The 27,306-nt window shown below is 38.8% G+C and overlaps 1 protein-coding gene across 10 annotated transcripts; it reads left to right on the top strand.

The window, feature by feature from the left end:
- Nucleotides 1-27,250, top strand: MDM1 (Mdm1 nuclear protein). 10 transcript variants are annotated; one of them, XM_074572678.1, is made up of 15 exons: nucleotides 1-243; nucleotides 1,155-1,260; nucleotides 4,457-4,812; nucleotides 5,254-5,388; nucleotides 7,483-7,638; nucleotides 9,680-9,813; nucleotides 11,977-12,076; nucleotides 16,899-16,937; nucleotides 17,299-17,474; nucleotides 18,888-19,166; nucleotides 20,927-21,012; nucleotides 21,131-21,261; nucleotides 22,254-22,512; nucleotides 23,615-23,683; nucleotides 25,922-27,250. In XM_074572678.1, the coding sequence occupies exons 1-15, from the start codon at nucleotides 88-90 to the stop codon at nucleotides 26,026-26,028; spliced, it is 2,289 nt and encodes a 762-aa protein (XP_074428779.1). In that variant the 5' UTR covers nucleotides 1-87; the 3' UTR covers nucleotides 26,029-27,250. The 10 variants fall into 10 exon arrangements, with proteins under 10 accessions (XP_074428779.1, XP_074428772.1, XP_074428764.1 ...); XM_074572663.1 differs by having other exon boundaries at nucleotides 2-243; nucleotides 20,864-21,012; XM_074572720.1 differs by lacking the exon at nucleotides 1-243 and adding an exon at nucleotides 644-757.
- The last annotated feature ends 56 nt before the right edge of the window (nucleotides 27,251-27,306 follow it).

The raw sequence follows: 27,306 nt of genomic DNA, 5'->3' as shown, positions 1-27,306 counted from the left end.
AGCCATTTTGTTTAGGATATTTATCTTACCCCCTTTTTTACCACCCTCTCGGTTCTTTTTAATTTGATACAGTCAGTGAGAGTCAGGATGGAGATTTGCAGTGGGAAGGCGGTCAAAAAAGCGAGCCCCCAGGGAAGATCGGAACAAGAAGGTGGATTAGGAGCTCCTGACTGCGCGGCGAGGTCGGGCGAGGTGGCAAAGGAGGATCGGCTGCTGGCACGCCACCACACAGGCTCCAGAAAGGTAAGGGGACTTATTTTTTCCTTTCTCTAAATGCTATTTTTGTACCAACATAACGCTGTGAGAGTGGGTGCGCGATATTTTTTTTTTTTTTTTAACCAGGCGTCCAATATTCCCCTGGCCTTGCGCTGCATTAGCACCAAGTGCCCGACGCTACGGACTGACAGGCTGCTCGGTGCACCCTCCCCCCGCCCCTGCGTCGTCCTTCCCCAGATAATGGCGATATAGCGGCCTTACCCTGCCGCAGGGAGGGGAAAAGTCTTTTAATGTAGGTAAAACACGGCCCCTGAGGGCAGCGCCCTGAGCGCAAGCGGTCACCGCCCCGGGCCAATATGGCCCCCGAGCGCAACCCCCTGAGGGGAAGCGGCCGCCGGCCGCCGCGCTCCCCGCCCTCTCTGGGGCGGCCGCCGCGCAGGCGCCCGGCGAGGCGGGCCGAGGCGGGCCGGCCCGGCGGCTCTGCCAGGGTAACGGTGGTGTTGTCGGCCGCGGCCCGGCAGACCCGCACTCCGCCATGCCCGTACGCTTCAGGGTGAGGCGGCGCCGGGCCGCCGGGCGGCGGCGAGGGGTGTGCGCGGCCCGGCAGGGCCCGGGGGGGCGGAGCGGGCCCGGCGGGGCCCGGCAGCCGGAGTGGGTGCAGCGGTTTCTGGGGTGCCCCAGGCGAGGCGGGAAAGGGGAGACCCTTGGGCTCATGAGCGCTGGCTAATAAAGACAGAAGGAGCGTGGGTGGCGGAGGGTTCAGGCTGTATTTGTTCCTGAAATTTTGCTCGCTTTTTTTCTCACTAGTTTTTGCTTTGCGATATGGGTGGGTTTGGGAGCTGCAGCGGCCCCCTTGGTGTTTTTCCCTTTGGAGAGCTTACCCAGAGGAGCAGGGAAGTGGGGTACGTGCCTGACAGACGCCTCTCTGTTTGCTGCAGGGACTGAGTGAATATAAGAGAAACTTCAGATGGAAACCCCCAGAGTTTTGTAGCCCGTCCCAGCAGCAGAAATCCTTATGGGCAGGACTTCGGTCGGATCAGTTTGGTAAGCACCCCTGAAAGCCAACCTCTTGATTGCACACCCCGACACTCTCCGAGCCAGCCGTGGTGAGGGTGAGCCTGACCTGCAGGAGCTATGCAGAGGTTTGCTGTGATTGAGCGTGCGGCCACAGTGAACTGGTAGTGTTTGCAGTTTGTACGTTTTCTACAATTAAAAAATACAGTCGTGGTCATCATTTAGAATGTGTTTTTGAATGCTTTCTGGCTACACTGAAACTTTCTTTTAATTTTAGTGCTATTCATATAAAACCTGAAAAATAAGCGGTTTCTGACATGGCTCCCAAACATGAATCACAGATGCAGTGTTAACCCATACAGGGCGTGTAGAAGGAGGCATTGAGTTACCTGTGGTGCGTGCAAACAGTAAAATTCTGTAGTAAAGAGGAGAGGAATTTAGGGCAAAGTTTGATACAAAGTAAAATTGTTATGAAGACCTACAGGGGCAGTTAGCTGGGGATAAAAAAAAAAAAAAGAAGACATGGGCATTAAATGGAAAAGCTTGTGAGCAATCACAGAATCATAAAATGGTTTGGGTTGGAAGCGTCCTTAAATATCATCTCATTCCAACTCCCCTGCCATGGGCAGGGAGACCTTCCAGTGGACCAGGTTACTCAAAGGCCCATCCAGCCTGGCCTTGGTGCTGTAGTCAAGGACTTAAGGGTTATCATGACAGGAAAATGTTCAATTGGAAAGTAGAAGACAAAGGAAATAGCATCTGGATTGAAAGGCCCATAGGGAGTTGAGGAAAAGGAGTAATCTGCAGAGTGATGACAAGTGCAGTGCTTTGAAAAGGAGTAGCAAAATATAGGAATTACTGTAGTGGCATAAGACAGATTAACAAAAATGTGCAATTCAGCACAACCACACCATGCAGTCTGTGTAATTAGAGTCCAGTATATTTATTCTGTCGTGGTTTGGGCTGGGCTGGCCACTAAAACAAATGACAGATGCTCTCCCCATCTTTTCCCTTCAGGGAGAGAAGGATGAGAAAGAAAGAGACTTGTGAAATGAAAAGAAACTAAACTACTTTAATGAAATATTAATAATAAAAAGAAAAGATAATATTAATAAGAAAATAATGAAATACATATAATATACAAAACCAGTATTGAGCTCCCAGGATGACGATCACGTCACCAGCAGGCACTGGGAAAGTCCCAGACTGGAATCAGCAACAGACGGGAGCTGAACTCAGGATCTGGAGTCAGGAAAGCACAAATCATGGTCAAAGGCAGACAGACAGAGTCCTCCCCAGATACGAGCCATCAAAGAAAGAGAGCTGACCCTTTGATCCCTCAGCTTTTATACTGAGCATGAGGCAGATGAGATGGAATACCCCGTTGGTCAGTTTTGGGTCACCTGTCCTGTCTCCTCCTACCCTACAGGTGTGACCCCTCTATGCATATAACAAAGTTATCTGACCTTGTTGTTATAGCAATAAGTATAAGCAGGAGCCTCTCTGCATACCATTCCTTGAAGAATGGTGACACTGTCTAAAAAATAACACTGTTAATTTTAGAGAGTTTAGTTAGAAGAGGCTTAGCTGAAAAGTAAAATTACTGAAAAGAAAATTGGTTCTGTTTTACCTCAAGCCAGGACATGTTCCTACAATATGGTAAATGTTCTAAATTATGGCTAGTAATTAAGAACCAGCCACTGGGAGTATGGTTTGTTTTCAGTTGAGATACTAGATGTTTTAATGAATAATTTAATCTTGCCAAAGATTATGCTTTATATATATTACTGTTTTCTTCCATTACTTCAAAAATATATATTTATTGAACCTTGCTTTCCCTAGCACGTGGCTCTGTGTATGGGCATGTGTGTTGAAGAGAATAACTTCCACAAATTCTGAAACACCCAAACATCAAAACACATTAACATCTTTTAAAACTCGTAACCTGTGCTTCTTTTCCAGTCAAACTACACTGCAAATATTGTAAGACTTGCAATAAAGTACTGAGTTAGTAATGCAGCAGTTTCTCTTCCTCCTTACACTGTAGTGGTGTTTTTGTGTGTGCTTGCTGTAGTTTTCCTACACCTTTCATTCATTTTCACTCCCACCTCTTTTCTGGTGGTTTAACCATGCGCATCTTCAAATGTTGCTCTTGACACCTCATAGGACTTGCAGAGTGTTTTCGATAATTAACTTGTGGTTCTTCCTGTTGAAACGCATTGGTGGCAGTTTTAAGAATTACTTGGATCATCACCACAAAAAGTTAACAGCTGCAGGTGCTCTGAGTTCCTTCCTGCTACTTTTTCAGTGTTTTTCCACTGGAATTATTTCCTACCACCTGTATGTGTATTTGGATGTCCAGATAGTCTGTATACCTTTCACTGTAGGTTGTTCTCTCTTTCTGCGTTGCTTTTTCATGAGAGATGAGTTTCTCTCTCTCCTAGAAAGTGCTTCTTTCAGGCAGTTAGTAGCCTTCATTTATTCGTCTATTGCAGGTGAGCACTTTACAGTTGGTTTATGATTTCCTACTTTAAACGTGTTCAGTCATTTAGTCCTCTTCTTAAAGTGGTGTGGTAATTTTATTTTCATCTGCGTGTATAAAGGCCAGCAATTCTTTAAAATAACTTGATACCTGGTTTTGTTGCATAGTGTTTACACTTACACAAAGTGTTTACACTTTTGGAAATGTTTTTGTGTTTGTACTGTAAAAAATCACCAGCTATCTGAGATGGGTCTAAATTACAGTTGTATTAGATGAGTAGGGATCTGTCCTGTCACAGTCGGCGAGAACCTGTTCAGCAAGGTATGTTGTGCATGTGTAATGAGAAGTGTTTGTGGCACACTTTATCACTGCAGGTTGGTTATTTTGTGTCTGTGTTAACCACATTCTTTTCACTGGCTGGGTTAATTTTGTTGTTGTTGTTCAACTCCGAGAATCAACTTGCAAAAGATTGTCCTGTGGCCATATTTGCTTTATAGGGTTTTATCTAACACGGTTCTGGAGCACCATGTTCCCATCTCTCTTCAGTGGAAAGGAAAGGCATTCGCAGATAGGAAAGAAGACAGAATTTCACAGCCATGCCCATAATTCATAGGCTGTCATTGCTCAAAGATACCAAAATAGTTTTTTCTAACAATCAATTGTATGATATACTTCCAATTTATTCTTGTAAGGAGTGATACTATGTCTTCAATGTTTTTGTTAAAACTCATATGTCTTTTTCAGGAATCACAAGAGAACCAAAATTCATTTCTAAGAGAAGGGTGCCTTACCATAATCCACAGATTTCGAAGTCTTTTGAATGGACAGCAGATTGTGATTTGAACGACCCACTCGAAACTGAAGCTCTTAGGACTGCAGAGTTGCACACAGACCACAACAACAATGATGTGAATCAGGAAAAAATTGAAACTCTAGAAGGACCCAGACTCCCCCCCAAAGTTCAGTCACATTCAGTAGATTGTAGAGGTGAAACAGCTCTTGCAGAAAACAACATGAAGAGATCACCCTCTGCAGCTCCACCAAATCAAAATGAAGCGTTTTCATCTCCAAAAAAGGAATTAGAAAAAATGGATAAGGGGGTAAGGGAAGACTTCATTTTTTTTTAATTGACCAGTATAAAAATTACTAATCTGATACTCACAGTAGTTTGATACACATACACCAGCCTCTGTTGTTTAATTGTCTCCTTAGTTCTGTATTTTGATATTCTACGTTGTAGTGTCTCTGTTGGGAGAACAGTACTTTTGAGGCTAGATTTTGGTTCCACTTAGGTGAACAGGAATTTGCCCTTCATGTGCTATCATTGTTTATTTCAGTTAAACAAGGATTTAGCCAATATTATATAGTCTTTTTGGGGTTGTTGGCTATAATGAGAAAATGTACTTTGCATTCATTTAATTCATACAACCAAAACCCAGCCCATTGGTTTGAAAGTGTGCATTGAAAGATATCTCACTTGCAAAACATTGTAGGAAAAGGAATAATTGGTGTTAATTTTTTTGTAATTTTAATGTTGTCAGCTTCACAGAGTCCTTCAGAGGAAAGCAGGCATGAATATTTCACATTTAAATACTTTCCCCAGAAATTCTGAATATCAAAGCCAATTTGTTTGGAAGAGTCCTCATGAAAAGTCACCAATACTTGCGGCTGAACAGGTAACTTTAAAGAATCTAAAAAGTAAATGAATACTTTCTTTTATGTATGAGCAGAGTTGCTTTACCTTCCAAGATTTCCTACCTTTCTCTTTTGGCAACTTGAATGTTGCTACATGATATTTTTTTTTTTCCTCTCAATATACAACAGTGCAGTATAATTAGATCTGTTTCCTTGTGATTCTTTATTGTGGTCAGGTGTAATTACTTGGTCTCCTTATCCCTGGTTGTATTCAGTCCTTTTTAACAGGACCATTTTCTTTTGTTTGCATTAATTTACTTTAGGAGCTCCAAGATCCTACTCAATGTTACCCTTAATTTTTATCGTATTTATGTTATCTAGTATATAGCTAATCAACAAAGGAACGTTCAGGTGTTCTGTATTGAAACAACATGTCTTGCCACTGAAATCATTTAGGTTTCACTATTTATTCTCATGGTCTTTGATAGGTTTCCACGGTTTCTTATTCTCAGTCCGCATATCCGTGCGCATATACTTCTAAGCCCTAAAGTGCATCTCTGTACTGTTTTTTTTTCTTTTATGAGAACTGATTATATTTAAAAGTGGAGTCTTGTGATTTTAAGACACTCTTGTAGCATTTTAATACAATTAATGAGTTTTTTGGACTTTGTAGGATCGGAAATGCTGCTATTTCTGATCAGACCACAAAGAATAACTCTGATTGTGAAACTGCTTTGTGTTTTCAATTCATTGCTACTGGGATCAGGACTTAGGAGACTCAGTCCATCTTTTGGTCATTTTACAGTATCAAATAGGCACTTCTGGTTTTGTCTTCTGTTTCTTCACTAGGAGCATATACATTAATGGGATTATTACAGGTGGTGCTCTCTCTGTTTTTACCCACAGGTAGCAGATTTGTTCAGTAACAGCTTTCAGAGGCTCAATCACTAATTTAGGATCAATCACTATAAAAACTGTTCCTGTCTTTTTCTTGTTGGAATGCCAAGCAGGTGGACTTACTTTGAGATATCTGTTTCCCAGCAGTCTGTTATCCAAGAAAAACCGAAATGCATGACAGTAGTGTAGAAGCCAAAGGACCATTTGAGGAAGGGGCAGGTCCCAGAAAGTCACCTTATGGAAAATTTAATTGAGAATTCCATTTGATTCTTTTAGAAGTTAGTTTGATAATTTCATTATCGATGCTTGTGAATATTGTGCTATTTCAGAAGAAAGATTGTGAAATGTAAAATAGCAGACTTTTTTTTCACAGCTTACACAGAATAAGAAGTCATAAGAGTAAGTCTGTAGGCAGTGTAAATCCTTAGATAAAGAGAATTTAAAGAAAATCTAAATACGTATAAATGTTTGCAAGTTCTAAACTTAAGATTAGAATTTTGTGATAAAAATGATACATATTAAAAAACTGATAGTATTTAGATTGTATTGATATGGTGAATATACCTGAATACTGAATAATGACAATACCTTTCCCTTGAAGAGATTCTGTGAAAATGTCGAAGTTACCCATGTTAGGTTATAAGTCAGACCTAAACTCTCAAGCAAAGCTGGGGAAAACATATGCTTGTAACGTATGGCATGGTCTTTTAATTCAGCACCCCATGTGGAGATGATACCTGACCATGTTATTAGGCAAATTCTCTACCGTGGTTTATAATATAATGTTGATTGGAAAATACTGGATGGCTCAAATTACCAAGCCCTAAGCATCCAGTCCTAAAACACAGAACAGTTGCCTACTACTTATGGGCTGGACGTGCACTGAGGACGCATAGGGAAGGTCTATGGTATACATTTAAAAAAATACGATCCAACATACAACCCTGAAGTTGTTCCCAAATAAACAAAGCCTCTGTAAGTGAACTTCAGTAAGAACACAGTTTGACCACAGATTTAATTGTGTCTGACTCGGTCACTTTTAAATGTATTTTTGTCAGATTAAGTTTCTCTTCAGTTTGTCCTAGAAGTTAATTGGTTTGCCCATGCTGTATTTGTACACATGACCGTCTCTTTGCTCATATGTGAGTGTATTTGCATGAATTGGTTCACTGATTTTGAAAATTTAGCCTTAAGGTAAGCAAATCACACTTTTTGTTGTTGTTTTCTTTCTGACAAAGGTTATTTGCAACACAAATAAATCCATACCTCTGTTTAAATCTCCTGCAATTACTGCTGAAACTGCACATGAGAGAAACTTCAGAGAGTCTCCTCCTGTTAAGGATCTGCAAGACAGACGTGGTTCAGAAGAGAAAGAATTTCCAGTTTGTGAACAAGTAAATAATTCCCTAAAAGAAAGCCATTAGTATACTTCTGTAATTTTGATTGTTCTTTTCTATAATTTGGGAGTAGGTTTATTTTGAAATTTTTTAGTTACATGTTATAGCTGTTGCTATGTCACTGGACTCAGATAGTAGTGGTTTTGCTATAAAAGACTGCAAATAACAGTACAGTTCTGTTTGCTCTTAGGGGTTTCTGGAGCGGGTTCTGTAGTTTCTGTGGTGTGTTTGTTCAGTTTACAATGACATTTTGAGTGTGTTTTTCCTGTCACCTTAATTTATGAGTTTTCAAGTGGTGGTTTTTTTTTTTTTTTTTTAAATTGAAACTTTGTTTTGAGTCATTAGGACAGTTTCTGAAATCTAAATCTCCAATTTATTCTCTCATTGGTACCAGTATAGTCTCTTGGTACGCAGGAGGGCCTCATGGGAGGTCTGTAACTTTTTGGATCTCATAAATAAAACGTAGTGTGAATTAAAAAAATAATATTTTGATATATGGAAGATGCCACAGTTGGAACCGATTTTCAGCCAATAGTAATTTGAAGAAACATGCAGGAAGGGTTACAATTCATTTGCCCTTGCCTTGATAAGTTAAGAGGTAAGTGCAAGGCTTGTAGCCTTGTGTAGCCTCTGTTACTCAGTTCAAAACATTAAAATGTCTTTTATGAAAGTAATTTGGCTGTCTGAGGCCTTGCATTTCCTTGTCTTGCTTGGACAAACCTAAGTGGACTTATAGGAAACAGGGCTATAGCTGTTTTACCAGATACATTTTAATAGAGTGGAATTGTTTCAGACTGAGGCCTTCTAAAAATAGGTGATAGCAGTTTAGACTGCATGACAGCTGACCTATTTTGCAGGCTGGATAGATGAATGTCAGGTTTTGTAGCAAGCTGCCAAGTGTAGTGTTGTCTAAATTCCTGCAGGTTAGCTAACCATCCGGACACATACGAGTCTCTTCCGTACCCGTCTCCGCTCCTTGATGAAACAGGAACAGCCATTGTCAGACATGTTCACTACGACCATTCCTGAGCAAAATGCATACTTAACACGGGAGTGCCTGTGGCTCAGTTTAAACTGTTGGTACTTTTGAGGTTCTTAAAGGTGATTGTTGGCTTGGAGGCTTTATCGTTTAGAACGCGGACCTGCCCAGTGCTTTAAGTCTCATCTAGGAATGAGGAGTTTTATGTGCCCTTTTGCTTCTTTTAGCAGATGCGAAGAAAGCTTGAAAAGCATGAGGCTCTTAGGAAGCATTTGTTTGTTTTTAATATTGGAAATTCCATGTTATGTTTTCCCGACGGAGCTAATGAAGTAAAGGAGGAGAAGGCATGAAAAGGGAATTTTTGTGAAACTGTCTAAAACACCTTTTGTTTATACCAATATCTCTTCTCTGATGAATGTCTTGAAAAAGTTTAGGGGGACTTTGGGCTTTTTTTTCTCGCTTTCCTTTTTTTTTCTTGAATTTGAACAATATGTTTAAAGATCTCTAGCAGAATCAGAAATCACACCTGAGATTTCCAAGAGGATAAAATAAGCAAGAAAAAAAACAATCTTTGATGTCAAAACTGAACAAGTCAATCTGATCTTTTATAAACCAGAATGGCAGCAAATTAAAAATTTGTCTTTTAGTTTATCATAAATTTATATTGCTTGACTATAAAGCTAGGAGTTTTTATTTTTAAAAATTTGTTATGAATACCAGAAATACACGTATTAAGTCTTACACACAACTCAGGATAGAGTTAGAATGTACAGGTATCGTATTCTTTCATTTCTGTGTTTCATGTTGAATTCATTTTGTAAAGTGTACAAAATGGATCATCTAACTAACTGAATGTTGCACTCAATCTTAGCTTTGGCATTTTGGTAGTTTATTTTTGTATTAACAAAGGAATATAATGTTCTTGTTTCTGTAAAATGCACAAAACAATTGACATTTTAAAATAACATTAACTTTATGTGAAAGTTTTATGTTAAGAGGAATATGGGGGTTTTCAGTTTTTTAGCTAATATGCTATTTTTAAAATTATCTTTGCCTCAGAGTAAGAGGGAAGAACCGTTTCAAAAGCCAGAAGAAGATGCAGCAAAACAAGGGAAATCAGAACAGAAACATCCTAAACAAAAAAATAAGCAACATATCAGTCCAAAGTCCCTCTCTTTACATACAAGTCGTGGGTATGTATAAAATAAGAAAACCTAGCCTAGTGGATAGGTGTACAGCAGCAGTGTATTTAGAATGGTGGACTCTGACCTTTAACTGCACCATGCAATGTTTGCGCCCTTGCAGTGCTGCGATTGAGCTTCCTGTGGGTACATCTAAACCTGGTGTTAATTTCCATCCCCTTCACTGGGCAGTGGAAGTGGAAGCTTTGTAACCATGCTTGTTCGGTTGAACCTTCTGGTGCAATAATAATACTATTAATAAATCTAACATGAATGACATGAAATTGGTGCAGTGCTGCTACTAAACTTTCAGCAGGTGCTTTGGAAGTTGTAGTCACCTTTCAAACTGCTCTCCTGTGCTTGCTCCACGCCTTAAAACTGTGATGATTGTGCTTGACATCTGCTTTTTCTAGTCCGTACCACCTTCTGTTCCAGAGTAACAAAAGCAAGCTCATGAGGTAAAGGGAAGTAATGAAATCTGTCCCATTTAGGGTAATCTGACAAGCGTGGAAATAAAATGAAATTGTATGTTACTGAGAGCTGTCAAAGTATCTTTTTCTTCTGCCACATACCTACATTGCAGGAACTGAACTGATTTCCATTTTCTACACATCTGAGATATTCCAAGAGAAATAAAAGTCCAGAATGATGTAGGTTTTAAAATGCATATAATAATCCATCTCTGCTGTCTTTGTGCTTAATGTATGTCCCAGTGATTGCTTTCATTCATGTGACTTTCTGGCAGTGTTAAGGTATTAGGGTAAAGATGGGAGACGAAACTTACCTAGGTCTGAATGGTGTTGGATATTGGGAGATAATTACAAAATCGTCACCCCAAATTCTGTGAAATATAATCGCTTTATGAAAAAGCAAGTGAATATACTGTAGTTAAAACCTTTAACTCCCTGGTTTTCATAGCTCTTTGATGTAGTAGATTGTAATGAATCTTGCAGTGAGTAGTATGTAAAATTCTTGGTCACTTGCTGTGACTTTTTTCATTTAAGGACAAATTTCTGTCTGTTGTCTTGTGCTACCACAGTGAAGGCATAAAAGTTTCCAAAACCGTCACTGGGCAAATAGCTGTCAAAATGTGCAAGTTCTCAATATATAGACAGGACTGTCACTTTGTATGCAGGCTGCATTGCATGGTCTGTGTTTGCAGCAGAGTGACTGGGATCAAGGTACAGCAGTGATGTGTTTTTTGAGTTAATCCGTTAGTTTTGCAATCAAAACTGAAGGAATTCTGTCAGTTTCAAAGAAGGGGACGTATAGAAAGAAATTTTGAATATGAAGGTGTTTTTTGCTTCGGTATTTTTCTTTTTATTAGGTGCATTTTATTCTCTGACTTCAGGCTTTTATGATCTATTTCTAAAGGAAGACTGAAAAAGAGGGCTTTTTCACCCAATGTTGAATATATTAAAATAAAGTTAGTAATGTTCTGAAGCAAGATTAATACCAAAAAAACTCTTTAGATTTAAACTGATAAATCCACATTTCAGTGCTTAAGGACTTGAAGTATTGCTTATTGCCTGCTATAGATTAGCTGATGTTAATTTTTCTGTGTATGTATGTGTATGGCAGAAGGGAAAATGAATCCATCTTTTCAAGTACTGAGGGCTTTTGCAGATCAAAGCCAGTAGGACACAGTTACATGAATTATGCTGACCATTGTTCTAGTTGTCAGATGTTTCTAGCCCCAACAGTTCACCCCACCCGTATGCAGAGGGCCTTTAGAGTGGAGTTCCTAGAAGGAAATGCCTGGAACACGTTAGTGCCAAACCAGGCATTTTTCGTTAAATGCACCTTCATCAGTGGCTTAAACCAAGATGCTCCACTTTGCATTGAAGTAACAGAGGCTTACATGTGTAGTATGTTCTGCTGATTTGGCTGTCAGGGCAAAAGGTTCTGGCAGAAGGGTTGTGAGGAAAAACCAACAGGAGTAACTACTTGAAGAGCCACCAACTGTGAATAAGCTTTTTCACAGCTTTCCTAGTTGTGTTGTTACGGATGAGCTGTGTTTCAAAGCATGTGTTTTTCACATCTCAGCCCTGGCATTTAAGTATAAATACACTTACGATTGTTGACAGAACGTTAAAAGTGCTCTTAAAGAGTCTTCTGTATGTCAAGCTTTACTCTTTCTGTCTTTTTTTACCTGCGTCATTCTTTATTTCTTAGGAAGATGAACACTGAATATAGGTCAAAATTTTTGTCTCCAGCCCAGTATTTCTACAAAGATGGAGCTTGGTCTCGTATTAGGAGTAAGGTTCCCAACCAGGTGAGTATTCTTAAAAAATCTGCAGCCTGAGTATGCTTTGTAATTTGATTTTTTATATGCAAAAAACTTCGAATTGTGGTGTTCATAAGGTACAGGTTTTGAGATTATAGTGCTAATGATTCAAGTTCCCAAAGCTGAGTATACAAAGAAGATTAAGTTCTGACAAGCCACTATAGTATGTAGTAAGAAAAGGAAGAGACAGTGTAAGTTAAAGAATATATTAATGTGACATGCAAAGTGGGGGAGGAGCTTTGTTTCCCTTACAAATCAAAATTATCCAGAACAGAGTTGATGTTCAGCCCAGTTGTAAAAAGCATAAGTTTTCAAAATGTAGAATTAGATAATAGGAGAGTCCAAGGGAATAAAAGGAAAAGGCCAGCCTATGTATCAGGCTAGGTCAGCTTGATAGTCAAATCAGTTTATTAGCTTGCTGTGCTGAATCCAGTCAAAGCAGTCAGCTGAATTCATTCATACCACACAAAATGAAGAATTTCTCTTGCAAGTTTCAGCCAATTTAAGTATTTTCTTGTAGTTTATTCAGTAACCGTGATCAGTATTATACTGTATAGGAACTCATTTGACAGAACTCTGAAAATGCTGAATAGCTTCAGGACCATAGGGTTTTTTGGCAGCATTATTGAGTATGGTTTCCTGAATTATCCAAGTAAGTCAGAACTGTTAGCGGTGTGCTAAGAAGCTGCTGGAGCTAGTTCTGCAACTGTCAGATTTCACTGAACTGACTTAGGCTTCTCCCAGCCGATGGACGGAGTCTTTGTGAGACACTGTGTGCTACTAAATGTGTGGCAAATATTTGGAAATGTGAGTTTCCTCATCAGTTGGGCCCAAGCTGATGTGGAAGATAGAATTGGAGCGGATGTCTGGGCTTTGAGATTTTGAAAATAACATTCTTTGGGAACTGCAGGAGTATTGTGGTAGCATTCAGTTCTGTGTTTTCTCACTGGATTTAATCTAGCAAGTAATTTTCTTTTTAGGAGAAAAAAAATATACAAAATACTCAATGAGAAATAGGTCTCAAAGTTTAAAGCATAGCATAGTATGTGATGATTCATAATAAGATTTTGTGTATGCATACATGAGATAATCCATTTTGTGAAAACAGCCTCATTAGGATGTTAGAGGACTGAAAACAAGAAATATTTTTATTTTTGTATGTATTGATAATATGCATTAGATTTATCGTAACTAAGGCTGTAAAATGTTCTGAACTATTGCATGCAGCCTGACTAAGTGGTATAGAGAATGTTTCTGTAAAAAGTTAATGCCATTTTTCTGGCATGTAAGGCTTTCATGTGGAGACTGGATGTTGTGTCAGTAACATTCAAAACAGTCAGGAGCAGCGCAACTTCAAGAGCAACTGACTGGTAGGGAAGTAAAGGGAAAGGGACACGCTGCTCTGGAGTATATTGTGTTTGTGGCACAGCTGGGAGGAGTCACTGCACTACAGTCAAGGGAAAGATTGAGGAGAGTGCAAGTGGAGGATGGGTGTTCTGCTTTACCAGGCAGAATCCTTTTTGGGTCGGGTTTGAGAGATGTAGGAAGCAAATGTATGCGGCATTTAATTAGAGTGCATGAGAAACCCAAGAAATTCCCACACTGTAGATACGTGTTTTGGATGTGTCTGATTTTTCCATGAAGATTTTCTTGCTGAACAAGGGAGTTGCAGAAGGAACTAGAAAGAAGTCACTTGGGAGTAGGCATGACGAATTCAAAAAAGAATTGATAGGATTTTTAGGGCCTTCTAAATGAAGAAGTTGTGCTGTATAGCAGGAAGAGCCAAATTAATTTCAAGACTGTAATAACAAATGTTTTATTGATGCCAAATGTGCTTAGATTACATACACGTTTTTGATTACATACACATTTTTATGTATGCATAGCTACATTAGATCGTAGTATGAGTTCATATGGAAGAGACTTTTATAATTGGAATTACCTGAATTTCTCCTCTCTGTTAAACTTTACATCACATGCCTGTGAACGTATGTTGTGGTTTAACCCCACTAAGCAGCTTAGCCCCGCACAGCCACTCGTTCATTCCCCCTCAGTGGGATGGAAGAGAGAATTGGAAGGGTAAAAGTGAGAAAACTTGAGATAAGGACAGTTTAATAGGTAAAGCAAAAGCTGTCTGTGCAAGCAAAGCAAAACAAGGAATCCATTCACTACTTCCCATCGGAAGGCAGGTGTTCAGCTGTCTCCAGGAAAGCAGGGCTCCGTCACACATAACCATAAAGGTTACTTGGGAACACGAATGCTCCAAATGTCCCCTTCTTCCTCCAGCTTTTATTGCTGAGCATCATCATAAGGTATGAAATATCCCTTTGCCTAGTTGGGGTCAGCTGTCCCGGCTGTGTCCCCTCCCAGCTTCCTGTGCAACCCCAGCCTACTCGCTGGCAGGGTGGTGTGAGAAATGGAAAAGGACTTGGCACTCTGTAAGCACCGTTCAGCAATAGCTAAAACATCCCTTGGTTATCAACTCTGTTTACAGCACAAATTCAAAACATAGCACCATAGGAGCTACTATAAAGAAATTTAACTCTATGCTGGCCAAAACCAGCACAGTATATCAAGCTAGTTTAGCTAGTAGACAAAGAATAATATTTAGCTAGTGTAAATGTGTTACTGTGTGGGATTTTTTTCTATATGGAGTTTTTTTAATTTGCTGTTGTCCTGTTAATATTTCCATGGGTATCATTGAGGGTTTTAATTCTTAAAAAGGAGCTTTTTGTGGGTGTGGTGAAAGCAAAGAACAAGGTTAAATCTTGGAATTTTTTGGTCTTCAAGACAGGTTAGAAGAAAACCAAGGTTAATTCTTAAAACCCCTGTTAATACAAGAATAAAAATCCTGATAGAACTGATTCTTGGCCAGGCCCTTTTTTTTTTTTTTTTGTAGTATCCATCAATATTTTTGTTATAAGAACTACAGAATGGGATCCAGCATGGCTAAAATAGTAGGACTGAATAAAATACTTAAATCACGGTTGAGACATAAGAAAGAATCTAGCCATTTGAGAAATATGTTAACAGCAGATTAATGTAAGTATGCATAACTCTAAAAAAGTGTCAAGCGCATCAGTTTTATAATAAGGCAATAAAGGTACTTTGGCCATTCACGATATAGGCTGCCCCACAGTCCTTTTGGTTTCTAAATGATTCCATACCTGTTCCCAATATTTTTCACTGACATGAAGATAAATTTTCTGCAAAGCCATATCAGACCTCTACTGCTGGTTTATTGTTGAGACTCACCCCTGCCACAGGTGCCTACAGAAGATCTCTTGCTTGGTGTAAGTGCTCAGATGATAAGCTCTGACTGATCTAGTCTGGTTTCCCCCTTAGTTGGGACTGTACATGGATAACTTTGTGTCCAAAGCAGGCTTTCTAAAGTTCTGAGCCCAAACAGGCAAAGACTGTAATGGAATTCTGATATGACCTTAGTCATAGTGATTACTGCTAGACTGCTACTCTACAGTATATTATTAAGGGCTGCTTTTCAGCAATGAAAAAATTGATTTGAATGAAAAAATCTCTTTGAATTATGCTTTTGAAAAATTAATGCGGGCAGTTCATAATAACAGTAGGACTCCCTGGGGCCTCTGCCCTGCTGAGGTAATACTGCCCACTGAGTCACTGAAGGAGATGGTTGTCCTTTGTACTTCTTCACAATTCACTGGAGACATAGTATTCTTCCTCCCCCTGCAGTGCCCTGTTGCTCTGGATTTGTATTCCTTCTGTTGTGGCTATCATAATTAATTTTTCCTTTTTCCTCTTAAAGTGAATAATCCAGTAGATCACTCCACCTCAGATTTTAAACTCTCTCCTTAAAATGTCAAGTATATATTTTTAATAGGCTATTCTTTGGAAGTTTAGTGGGTCAAATTGAGATGTTAGCTGGTGTGGGCTAAGTGGATTTCCATCTGCTGCATGCAGTTACTTTTTTGTGGGTTTAGCGGAATTTGGCCCACTTAACTCTGTTCCTTGCAGGAAGAATTATGCAAAGTCTATCGTGAAAGAAGAATAAATATGAAGAGCTATGAAAATGTGCTAGAGGAAGTGTCAGTATTACTTTCCTGCTGTTTGACAAAATACTTATTTCCTGCGAACCATTTTTTAGTGAGCCAGAATTCACACAACAATATCACAAAGTTATTTTTAATCATATAAACATGGAAGTTTTTTCATTGCTTTTTCTTCCTGCACTTTAATTGTGTTTGGGTGAAGGACACCAGACAGTGTGAGTGTTTAGGTTTAACCATAAAAATGATAGTGTAAAATCAGCAGTGCAATGTCTAAAGAGAGGGCTTATCACTTTTATTTTTTTAAGACTAAACCTGACATCTTATTCTTAACAGTTACTGGTAGCCTAGAAGGAGTGATTTTGATATTACATCTTACATACAGTAGCACCAAGAGTTCTCATGTAATCATCAGCCGCTCACTGACATAGGACTAATGTGGCTAGAGGCAGTTGCAGTGTTCACAGCATACAAATTCAGTATTACACATGCACATAGATCTGTTGACTTGAAATAATCATAAATTAGTGTGTGGTAAATATATCTTTGAGTGTTAAGGCTTAGAAATCTAAACTAATTTTCTCAAGCTTGGCAAAAACTGGTGAAATACCAGTGCTGATGTATTTGTTTTACAGCTTTTAACTGAATCTCAGGGAGGCAGCATAGAGCTACGTTGACAGGTACTTAGTATTTCTTAGACTGAAATAAAGTTACAAGGGTGATAATAACAATACAGTGTTGAGAGAAAAATAAGAAATTTAAAAATAATTCTGTATTCCTCTCCTTAGGCATCTCAAAACACCCTAAATTCCATGTGGTATATGGAGGTTGGTTGCATCTAAGTTCCTATTTCAATGTTTGGAGCACTGTGTCTCAGCGCTGATGGGAAAACTCGAATCCAGCACTGAACTTATTCATAGCTGCTGCATAACTTTTTGTTCTTATTGAATGAGTAATTGGCAGTTTTGCTTTGGCTTCATGGCTCAAACGTGCTTACTAAGTATACACTTTTGTTATTTTTGCTTTCCTTTTGTTGCAATTACTGCGGCATGCAATGTATGTGCTGTGGGCAGCCTTGTGTTATGAGTAACTTGCCTTTCTCCTTTAGCTAATGCAAATACGTTATAATATTATGGCTTATTAGTGAACTTTAAACAGACATGCAACTTATAAAACCTTGATGTGCAGGTGAGAGAACTTCGAGAAAGAGCAAAGGCTTACAGGCAACGAGTAGAGGGAACACACTTCTCCCGGTACCATCTCAATCAGATCCTGTCTGATAATAACAGTCTTTGGGATGTGTCCTCAAGTTCCAGTTCAGAAGAAGGCATTAGCAACAACATCAGAGCACTAGATCTTGCCGGGTAAGGTTGTTATTCCTGCCTATTATTCAGCAGCTTTGAAACATAGGAAAATGTGAATATAGACTTAGCATAGCTGTGAGATCTTGGATGTTTGACTGTATTCAAGATGTGACTGGACAGGGTGCTCAGTAATCTCATCTAGGCTCCCCTTCCCCACGAAAGGTTGGACCAGATGATCTTTCAGGGACCCTTCCAACCTGGGCTGTTCTAAGATGCTGGGACTTGTAAATTCTCTAGAACAGGTGAGGGCATTTACCTTTTCCCAGATACATCAGTTGATCTGTGCTCAAATAGAAAATGAGGCACAGTCCAGTGTTCTGAAAAAAGAAAGTTACGCCTTTATAATTGTCCACAAATGCATATTTTGTGTGGTAACCTTAGTCTCATGAAGTCTGGAGGAATTTCACACTGAGTCATATTGAAGTAATATTCTTCTAGAATGATATGGAAGAAGTTTTGCCTACGCAGATGTTATCAGTGTTCTTGTCAGGATGAATTAGTTTTAGACACTGTTTAGTTCTGAAACGAAGACTTAGGAACTGGAATGGTGTACATCCATTTTCTCCTTTCTTTGAAGGCCATCAGAATTGGTAGATATTAAATCCCTGGCTAGGAAAATTCAGAATGAGTATTGTAGTAAAATGTACAGACAGCTATTGCTGAAGTAAGGAGGGGAAAAAAAAAAAGCCATTTGTGACTTCTTAGAGATCTGATATTTAAAAACAGAGCCTTGGATACCTCTGCAGTCCACCTAGACAGCTGTATGTGCACTACTTGTGATGTGTGAGGGTGAGAGATCTGCCCATTTGCATGACTGTATCTCTAATAACGTTTGGGCAATGACATGTGAAAGAGTATTTATTCCACTACAATGTGTGTGGTATTAAGTCTGGTGTAAATTTTTTGGTTTACTGGTTTGGTTTTTTGCCTGTGAAACACCGATCCTCTTACTGATCTGGTTTCTGTGCACCTGGCTAATTTGCACTGATTCCTGTGAGCAGTTGAGAGTTTAAGACTTCCAAAAGTTGTGCCTAAAGAGTAGTCCTCTAAACTGCTTGGCTTTCAAAATTGTGCCATCAGTCAGTTGTTATGCATGGAACTAGTTATTTTTTGAGCACTTCTGATAATCTAACTTGATGTTTAAGTTGGAAATAGAGCCCTGATTTTACATTACATTTTTGGAAATGATAATCCAGAAAGAGTTTTCATAGAATCTAGTTTGAAAATGGTTTGTGCTTAAACATCAGTTAAGACTTCAGTGGAAGTTTAACCATTCATAATGTCAGCTGTACCGCTTTTTAATGTCTGAGCTGTACTTTTGGCAAAGGACTGAACTGGATGAATGTGTTGTACATAGACATCTGTGTATCATGCAAATCAATGGTGTGAAACACAGTTTTCTTTGTTACCTAGAGTTTCTGAAAAAGAGACTGCACCAAGCCCCAAAATGCTGCAGCAACCTGACTCCATAGAACAGCCACAGAAGGACAGGACTGAGAAGAAAGACATGTCAGATGCTTTAACTGTTCCAGTCAAAAGGCGTTTAGTTTGGGGTGAACAAGAAGGTACGGAAGAAAGGGAGAATCGGCAATCAACAGAAGAGGAAAAAAACCAAGATGAACAGGCTGCAGTCGTGGCTCAGCAGTTAGAAAAAAACAATAAGGATGCCAATGAAGATAAGAAAATTGAAGGGTAAAACTGAACATTTTTGTGGTGTATATATATAATTTTTTTCCTCTAATGTCTCAGAAATTTGTAGGTTAACTTAAGAGGGTATTAAATTGGTGTGACACTACTTTGTTTTTAACAGTATGATAAGGAATGAGAAAGTTCAAGACATTGAACTGGTTGATGGATCTATCATTAAGAATACTGGTTTTCTAACTTGCGAGACAGAAGTTTGTAGAAGCATGGACAAATCTAATGTTTTTTTTCCAAAACTTTAAAATTTGCAGTATGGGCCTCTCAGAACAGACTGTTTGTTGCTCAGTAGCCAAGTGTAGTGAAAATTAAAGCTGACAAATTGCTTCAAATTGACAGTGTAGGATTCATAGGACTGAAAGGATAGAATACATGCTAATCTTGTGCTTAAGCATCTGTTTTTCTTAAAAAAATGCATGGGCAAAGATAAAGGACTTGGAAGAAAAAAAATAATTAGCATCCAGTAATCGCTGGTGATTACGTTACTGAGCACAGGTGGGAAAAAGGCAGAAAGTTATTTAGAAATAATGAGAGATCAATTCAGTATATGCATAGTGTAGTGCATAGTACTGTATTTGACAGTTGAAAGATCCAAGTTATATCTAGTTACAGAAGTCTCTGGCTTTTTACTGTGCAAGTTTTATATACTGTTTTTGGCAGAACAGTATTTTAGTTTGATAGATATTTAAATCTGAATAAGTTTGGCTCTTGTTACCATACCATCTAAGCATTTTGTATTTCTCATTGGATTTTATCTTTGCTGTTGCAACACGAATCTAAGGTAAGGAACCGTAATTGTCTCCTTTGGGGATAATATCTTGTATGCAAAACCCAGGCAAAGAAAGGTTGGGGTGCTAGACTCAAATAGAAATTTAAATGTAGGCTTTCAAAACTGTCATCCTGAAAACCTTAAGTTTCTGTCTAATTCTAGAGATTATCTAGTTCGTAGATGTGTGTCTGACTGACATTGAAGATTTTCTGTCAGTATGGCTGTGTGTGTGCTGAGATCTGTTCTGGACTTGGCTGTGCAGAGCAGCTTAACACTTGCATTTTATCTAAGCCTGCTTGAGAGCTAGAAATGAGGTACTCTTTGCCGGCATGTCCTCAGAGCGTGTCTAGCATGCACTGATAGGATCAGGTTCCTTGCACAGTGTGGGTATGCCACCACCTCCTTCTGCAGTGCATCTGGAGGAAGAAGACAGAAGTGGTAGTGCTGATTTATTTAACAACCTGGGGGCTAGAGTGGTTACATAAATGTGGGATACTTGGTTTCAGTTCCACCACATGACTGAAAAGAGTCAAACCCACATTCCCACCTCTAAGGTGGCAAACAGGTTCAAAGGTTTTCTGGGTGAGTACTCTTTCCAGCTCTCCTCCTGAGCAGCAATACATTCAAGGTTTATTGGGACAGAGGGAGCCTGAATTTGCAGCTTGAGACTGTTTACGTATTTGTATTTTATCCAGTTACATTAAAAAAAGAAAATAAAAATACAGAAACTGAGACTCAGGGGCTGGAATCCAAGACTCCCCGTTGCAAGCAGATGTTTTAGCTACAGGCTGTTGATGTTTTATGGCCCTCACTGTCTTGCCTTAGGCTTCATTTTGGGAATGTATTAGAAACAAAAAGCTTGAGTGCAGGACTCCTGAGTCCTTAGCTAATCCTTTAATCACTTCTCATTCTTTTGCAGTGAGAATGCCTTAGTATTGAATTCTCCTGCAGCTGTGTCAGATTCTTCTTCTGTATCTTCAAGGACAGGCGGCAGGCTTCCTACTCCGAAGCTGAGAGCGCTTGGTGGAGCTCAGAGGACTCATCATGATCTCACTACCCCAGCTGTTGGTAAAAACTCTTAAATGCAAAGCAATATTTCAAGAACTAAAGAAAAAAAAAAAGTATGAATTAATTGAGTAGGTTATTTAAGGTAATAAAGCATTTTTCATCTTCTCTACTACAATAGGAGGTGCGGTTCTAGTGTCTCCTCCTAAATTCAAGTCTTCATCTTCACAGCAGAGAACACGAGGTTTAGGAACAGACCCTTCTTCAGCTAAGCAAGGTGGAAGAGAAGCTTCAAAAAGAAGGTCCTTACAGGTGAGGCAGAAAAGAGACTTACCATTATGCATTTTAGGAATGTGCTTTTTAAGTAATTATGAATAATTTATTTAATAATTCTTTTTCTTGAGTTGTCATTTACTATTCTAAAATTTTCAACATCTGTGACTAAAAAAGGCCGATGTCTGAATAAATCATTTTTTGGGGGTATCAAGCAAAGGAGTTGAGACTATTGGAGTGAGATTGCATGAGCTCCATTTTGGCTTTTTCCGCTAAATGCACAGGATCTGGGTTTTTTTGTGTGTGGTTTTTTTTTTTGTTTTGTTTTGTGGTTTTTTTTTTTTATAAAAAGCTGTCATCAGCTGTTGGTTTCCCCGTTAATGTTTCCATAGCTTGCCACTGACATAGACCACAGCTCCAGATTCCTTGACTTGAAAGAGGTTTTAAGAAGGAGAGGTTGCCTATGTACAAGATAGGTGAACGTGCCATAATGGTTTCATTCTCCTTCCCTTTACTTTTGTGCTTCTTTCATTTTGCAGCTTGCACAGTTACTAAAAGAAAAATAGAAACATCTAGGAGTTGTTTAATTGTCTTCCTCTCAAAATTGTGGGGTTTTTGTCAAGTTGTGCATAGTCTGTGTTCTACAAAGACAGCTAGGAATTCAGTGCAGGCATCCTCTGTAGTAAGTTCTGTAATAGAAGCAGGCACAATTGTTTCAGAAGTTGGTTTTGTTGGTTTAAAATCTAAGATCACAGTTGTTTGCTGTGAAGAAAGCAAGCTTTCAGTTTGACCAAAACTAGATTGATTAGATTACTTTCAGACTATGTTAAACACTTGTTATTAGGAATAGATTTTCTTTAAGCTGTCTCACAGGTTTGAAATAGTTATTCTTCCAATACCCTCAGGAGAAGTGTAACAGTGTAAAGCCAACTTTTGCTGTATCTTTGAAGATCTGTAGTGGAAGGCTGTATATGATGTTGGGTTTTTGTGTTTTTTGGTTTTCTTCTTTTTTCCTTTCGATTGTGTTTCAGCCTGATGTGGAAATGGAAGCTGTTTCACACCTTACCTCTCCACCTGCTGGGCTGGGAACTTTGGATCCTCTGCCACTTAGACAGGATCAGTGGCCTCCTAACAGTGTTTCTGAAGAGCAAGTTCCTCTTGCTTCAGCCCATCAAGAGCGTTCTGCGACACCTCCTCTGGTGAAGTCAGCCAAAAACTTCTCTATGCCTTGGTGGAGTCCCTCTCGTCGTATTCAAGGGACTCTCAAAGATCCAGAATTCCAGCACAATGGTGGGTTTTGTGTATTAACTGGCTGTCTTAAACTACTACAGGGTGGAAATGGCTACCGCTTAGTGTTCAGGCCCAGACAGTGCTGAGCTTGCTGCCTTACAGGCTCTACAAAGAATGTGTTATTTGTAAACAAAAGCTTCTCTACTCTATGTTTAGTCTTGCTGGGGAAATGTGCACAACTCTCCACTTTATTTCTGGATTCCACTAATATCACTGTATTCTAGTCGTCTGTTGTCTAATTTTGCCTTATTAAATTCAATAAGTACTTACTCATTATGAGAATAATTTGGTTTAGCATGAACAAGTGTAATTTTTAATCTTTAGGCTACAACTGGATGCTTTGACGATCTTCCAACTGGAATTACCAACAGTGGTGTGTAACTAGGGACCTTTATAGTATGGTATTATTTTGCAGGAGTTGTGGATTTCAGAGATAAGCTCCTTAAATATTTCTGCAGGATATGGAAACAAAAAAGCTATCTATAAAAGATTTGTTGGATATCAAGAAAAGCCATTTCTTGGGTGAGGAGGAATTTGTGCTGGTGCATTTAAAAGATTTTTTTTTAACAATGTTTGGGGGTACTGGGGACATAAATTTGATAAAAGAAAAGAGTCCTTTACCCCTTAGTCAAAATAAAGTTTATGTGCGTAAGTCTCCATTCCAGAAGGACTTCCTGTGGCTGCTTAGGGTCCCACAATTCTTGGTCCTTTTATTATAAAGATTAGCTAAACTGAAGTAGTATATCCATTCTAGAACGGAACATTTAGTTGTCAGGTTAAGTGGGATGGTGAAATCCAGAGAATGTTCTTGGAAAAAGGTTAGAATTGGTGCTGTGTTCCAGCTCTGCACCTCGAGTACAGTTCACTGAGTAACTTTTATCACCTACCAAAGATAGGTGCCTTGAGAGGAATACAGTGGAGTAGGTTTATTTTACCTCAGCTTTGAGTAAAGGAGTCTCCTGGAGTTTTTGCTATGTTTGCTATTTGTAAGACTGATGTTTTGGAAATAATGTTGTAACATTTTAAAATGTTCTAAAATGAAATGTTATCCTTTGTCTATTTTGAAATCATTCAAAAATGTGCCTTTGACTTTTTGTCTTAGGGAATGTTGGCAATCCAAAACTGAGATCTTTCCAGTTACCCCTTCAAGAAAGAAACTATAATGATGAAGGTATTTTTCATCCCAAAGTATTGTTGTGTATGACGTGTATATTACCTAGATTAATTTTAACTTTTGCACTAACGTGAGAGGTCTGTGAATGCAATAAGTAATACTGGCTTATGTGTTTGTATGAATAATTAGCACATTCTTTCATCAAAATAATTTGAAAATGTTCATCCTAGTAATCTGAAGTAGGAATATGAAGGTATATTCTAGTCTGAAAAAAACCATTAAATGCAGCTGAAAATTAAATAGCCATATTGAACCGTACTGGTCTAATACAGCTTGCTTGGTTCCATACCTAAAATTGTTTCCTCCCCACACATTTGTTTAAGCCTTTGCGTTGATAGCAACAGAAGCAGACTGCAAAATGATCACAGCCCAGGTTGCAGCTGCAGTAACTTTGGATGCAATGTTAAAAGTACCAAAAATCTTAAGATGAAGATTTTGCTTGTGAGACTTCATCACCAGATATGCAACATAGAATGATTCTTCTGACTTTAATTTTCACACCTGTTCCTCTGGTCAGTGTGTTAGGGGGTACTTACGGCATCCTGTTACTCTGATTGCTGTTTCGACGTATTTTTCCATTTACTGTGAAGTTAATCTGGGGAGGCAGCCAGTGCTGCTTCTTGGCCCTTTTGTGGGCAGTCACAAGTAAACTCTGTGAGTAATATGAGTCAACCAAAGGCACTGTAGCCTCATTAGCTTGAGCTGCTATACATTGTTTCTTGCCATGGTGTATGAAGTTGAGCTTGGTAGTGTGCTCTGCTAGTTGCAATCACCTGGTTTTGGTTCAGATTAGAGTATGGGCAAAGCAAGTTTATATCTGATTGCAGTTTATTTATAGATATACCCCAGACCAACCAAAAGCTTTTTTCTGTACCCCTTGTGCTTGTTTGCTCCTTGGTTTTAACCAAAGTTCAGGCCGATTCTCTGTTTTACTCATTGCAGTTGGCTGGAAAATGTGTGGGTTGTGCAGATGGCTCAGGCAAGCATCTGTATATCTACATAAAACATACAAAATCCTGTATAGTACTCTGCAGCTTCCCACAAGCTTGCTGCACACAGATTAAATGCTGTAACTGCTGTTTCTTTTTATTTTTTTTCCTATGAGCTGAGTGATGATGTATGAGCTTTCAGAAACAGGTGCGATGTGCCAGCTCACAGTTTATATGCCCCTATTTGTCCATGTACATACAAACCTGGGAGTTAATCCATGTCATGTCCGTCTGCAGTAGTGCAGTTAGCAGTTTTCTCATACATGGGAATGTAGTTGTTATGCATAGTGTGTGAGCCTGTTGAGGGCTGTTTGGATCACTGTATTTCAAGAATTTAGAAATGCTGCTGAAAAGTTAATTGAAGCACTGACAAAGTACAGACTTTTTTAGGAGTGAGTTGTGGAAATTTTTGTTGTTTTTTTCTTGGTAGACGGGGCTGGAAAGTTGTGATACAGTTCTTTTTAATCCATTACAGGAGAATGGGTGTAATTAAATTAATTTTTCGTAGAGAGCATCTTGACAGAACTCTGGCAACTTTTTAATAATGATGTTAAAGAAGCATAATGTTGTGCTTTATCAGAGAAGCAGCATCCAGGATGCTTAATTTTAAGAGTTCTGCTGGGTGTGAAGTGGACCCTGTCTTCAAAAGGAAGACCTTTTGAAAGGACATTTTTTTTAAAATCATGCTTCTTCTTGTCTTTGTGTTAAACTTCCTGTTTTCTTCAGAAGACAAGTTTCTTGTAACAGCTTGCGGCACACTAGCTGTTTTTGGCCTATAAATTCTAATATTTTAGTCATGTGTTACTCTAAGGTTGTCCGCTTTGCTTGAAGCGGTGGGTTGCTTTCATGAATATGTTATTATCAGAATGTAGTCTACACAGACTTCAGTGGCAGAGGAACGATTTCTGAGGTCTTCTGACACAGGAGAATAAATGTAAAGATGACTTGGAGAATTGGGCAATTCCCAGGTAACAGTAGGGATCTCATTCTGGAGTTTGTCAAGAGTTGGGCATGTAGCTCTTTTAAACTTACCTGGCATCCTGGTAGCTTTCTAGTAAGATTCATCTCCAGCACATGAGTTCCCAAGTAACAGAACTAAAGTGTATTGCGGTACTATTTTAGCATCCATCGTGAAAAAGGGCATAAAAATATGTGCACTTTCAAAGTCTGCCATGAATGTCAACTGTGTTTTAATATGTATATTTAATCTTCCTATTTACCTTTTCTCATGTTGCTTTCTCCACAGATGACAGGTTGTCTCAGATTTCTGCTCGCTCAGCAGCATCTAGCTCCCTTGCATCTCAGATACTGGAACGAGCTCAGAAGAGGAAGGATTTCTGGGGCAAGAAATAAGCTCTTCCACCTTTTGTACAGAAACTATTCTGTAAAATGATTTTTTTTTATATATAAAGTGTATGTTTTAAAAAATTGTGATTGTAGATATCATGTAGCATCCTTTCACTTATCACTAATATGGCCCAACTTTTAGGACTTGCCATCCCAATGTAAAATTTCAATATCTAAACCAATGTTGAAAATGTAAGTCCTTTATATCTGGGAGTTACGTCTTAAATCATTGTGTTACAACAGCCATGTGGGATTTTATTTTATTTTTTTACAGTGGCACCTCTTGAAACTGAGATAATTTTTTTTTTTTTTTTATGCAACCAATGTGTTACTTTTCAAGGTATTCTGCTGCAGTCATGCAGTATGACCTGGGACAGTATTCAAAGGCATCACCATCATTCACCAAACACCTCAGTTGCTTGATTTTAGCCAGCTATCTTAAAGGTAACTGTGGTATATTTATTTTACTGTATGAATTGTCAGTACAATACAGTGCTGTAACAAAAAAGTTACTTTTACTGCTTACTGCTTTTAACCTGTTACCAAAAAATTCTTATTGTTTCTTAATGAAGCTAACATGGAACATATGTGACTCTGAGAGAAGGATGCTAAGCGTTAGGGTTTGTTCATTGTCCACAGTTTTTTGGCCAGGATGATTATTAGAGTTCAATATGTACAGTACTGCAGGTCATCAGATGTACTGATGTGAACATTTGTCTTTTTGAGGGCAAGACCTATGTTTAGTGTTAATTTCAACTTCTCTAGAAAAAGCAACCTCAGCCACCTTAAACAGTGGCCTTCCCCAGCCCCCCCTTCAAACTCAGGTATTTAGACATAGTTGATCTCTTAAAATAAACTCAGAAGAATGTTTTTTCTTGACTTTAACATTTTAATTACCTCTCCTCCTAGTTGCCTGTGTCTGGGAGACTGGCGTACTGTTATGATTGTCACAGTAAAAAGTATTTGTGATTTATGCTGACAGCATGTTTTATCTTTCCAAGTGATGCAAACAAGTTAACATGAAGTAGAGGAAATTGGTGGCTAGCAGGCAGTTTGTTTCTTCTTGTATGGCTTCAAGTTTTAATATTACTTCATATGTAAATTTTATACAAGAACAATTTGAATTTTGTACGCATTTGCTTACAGTTTGATTTTGTACACAATTATGTACACATATTACTGAAAATAAAAAAGGTTGGTTGATTTGTTTCAAGTTATGACAGATAAATTCGTAGACCCTATTATGTTGGCACTTGTCTGTTTAGTTCTCTGTTTCATCTGTTC

This window comes from Larus michahellis, chromosome 1 (genome assembly GCF_964199755.1).
Source record: "Larus michahellis chromosome 1, bLarMic1.1, whole genome shotgun sequence".
Classification (NCBI taxonomy): Eukaryota; Metazoa; Chordata; class Aves; order Charadriiformes; family Laridae; genus Larus; species Larus michahellis.
Note: the sequence above shows the minus strand (reverse complement) of the source record. Positions and strands in the feature narration are given on the sequence as shown.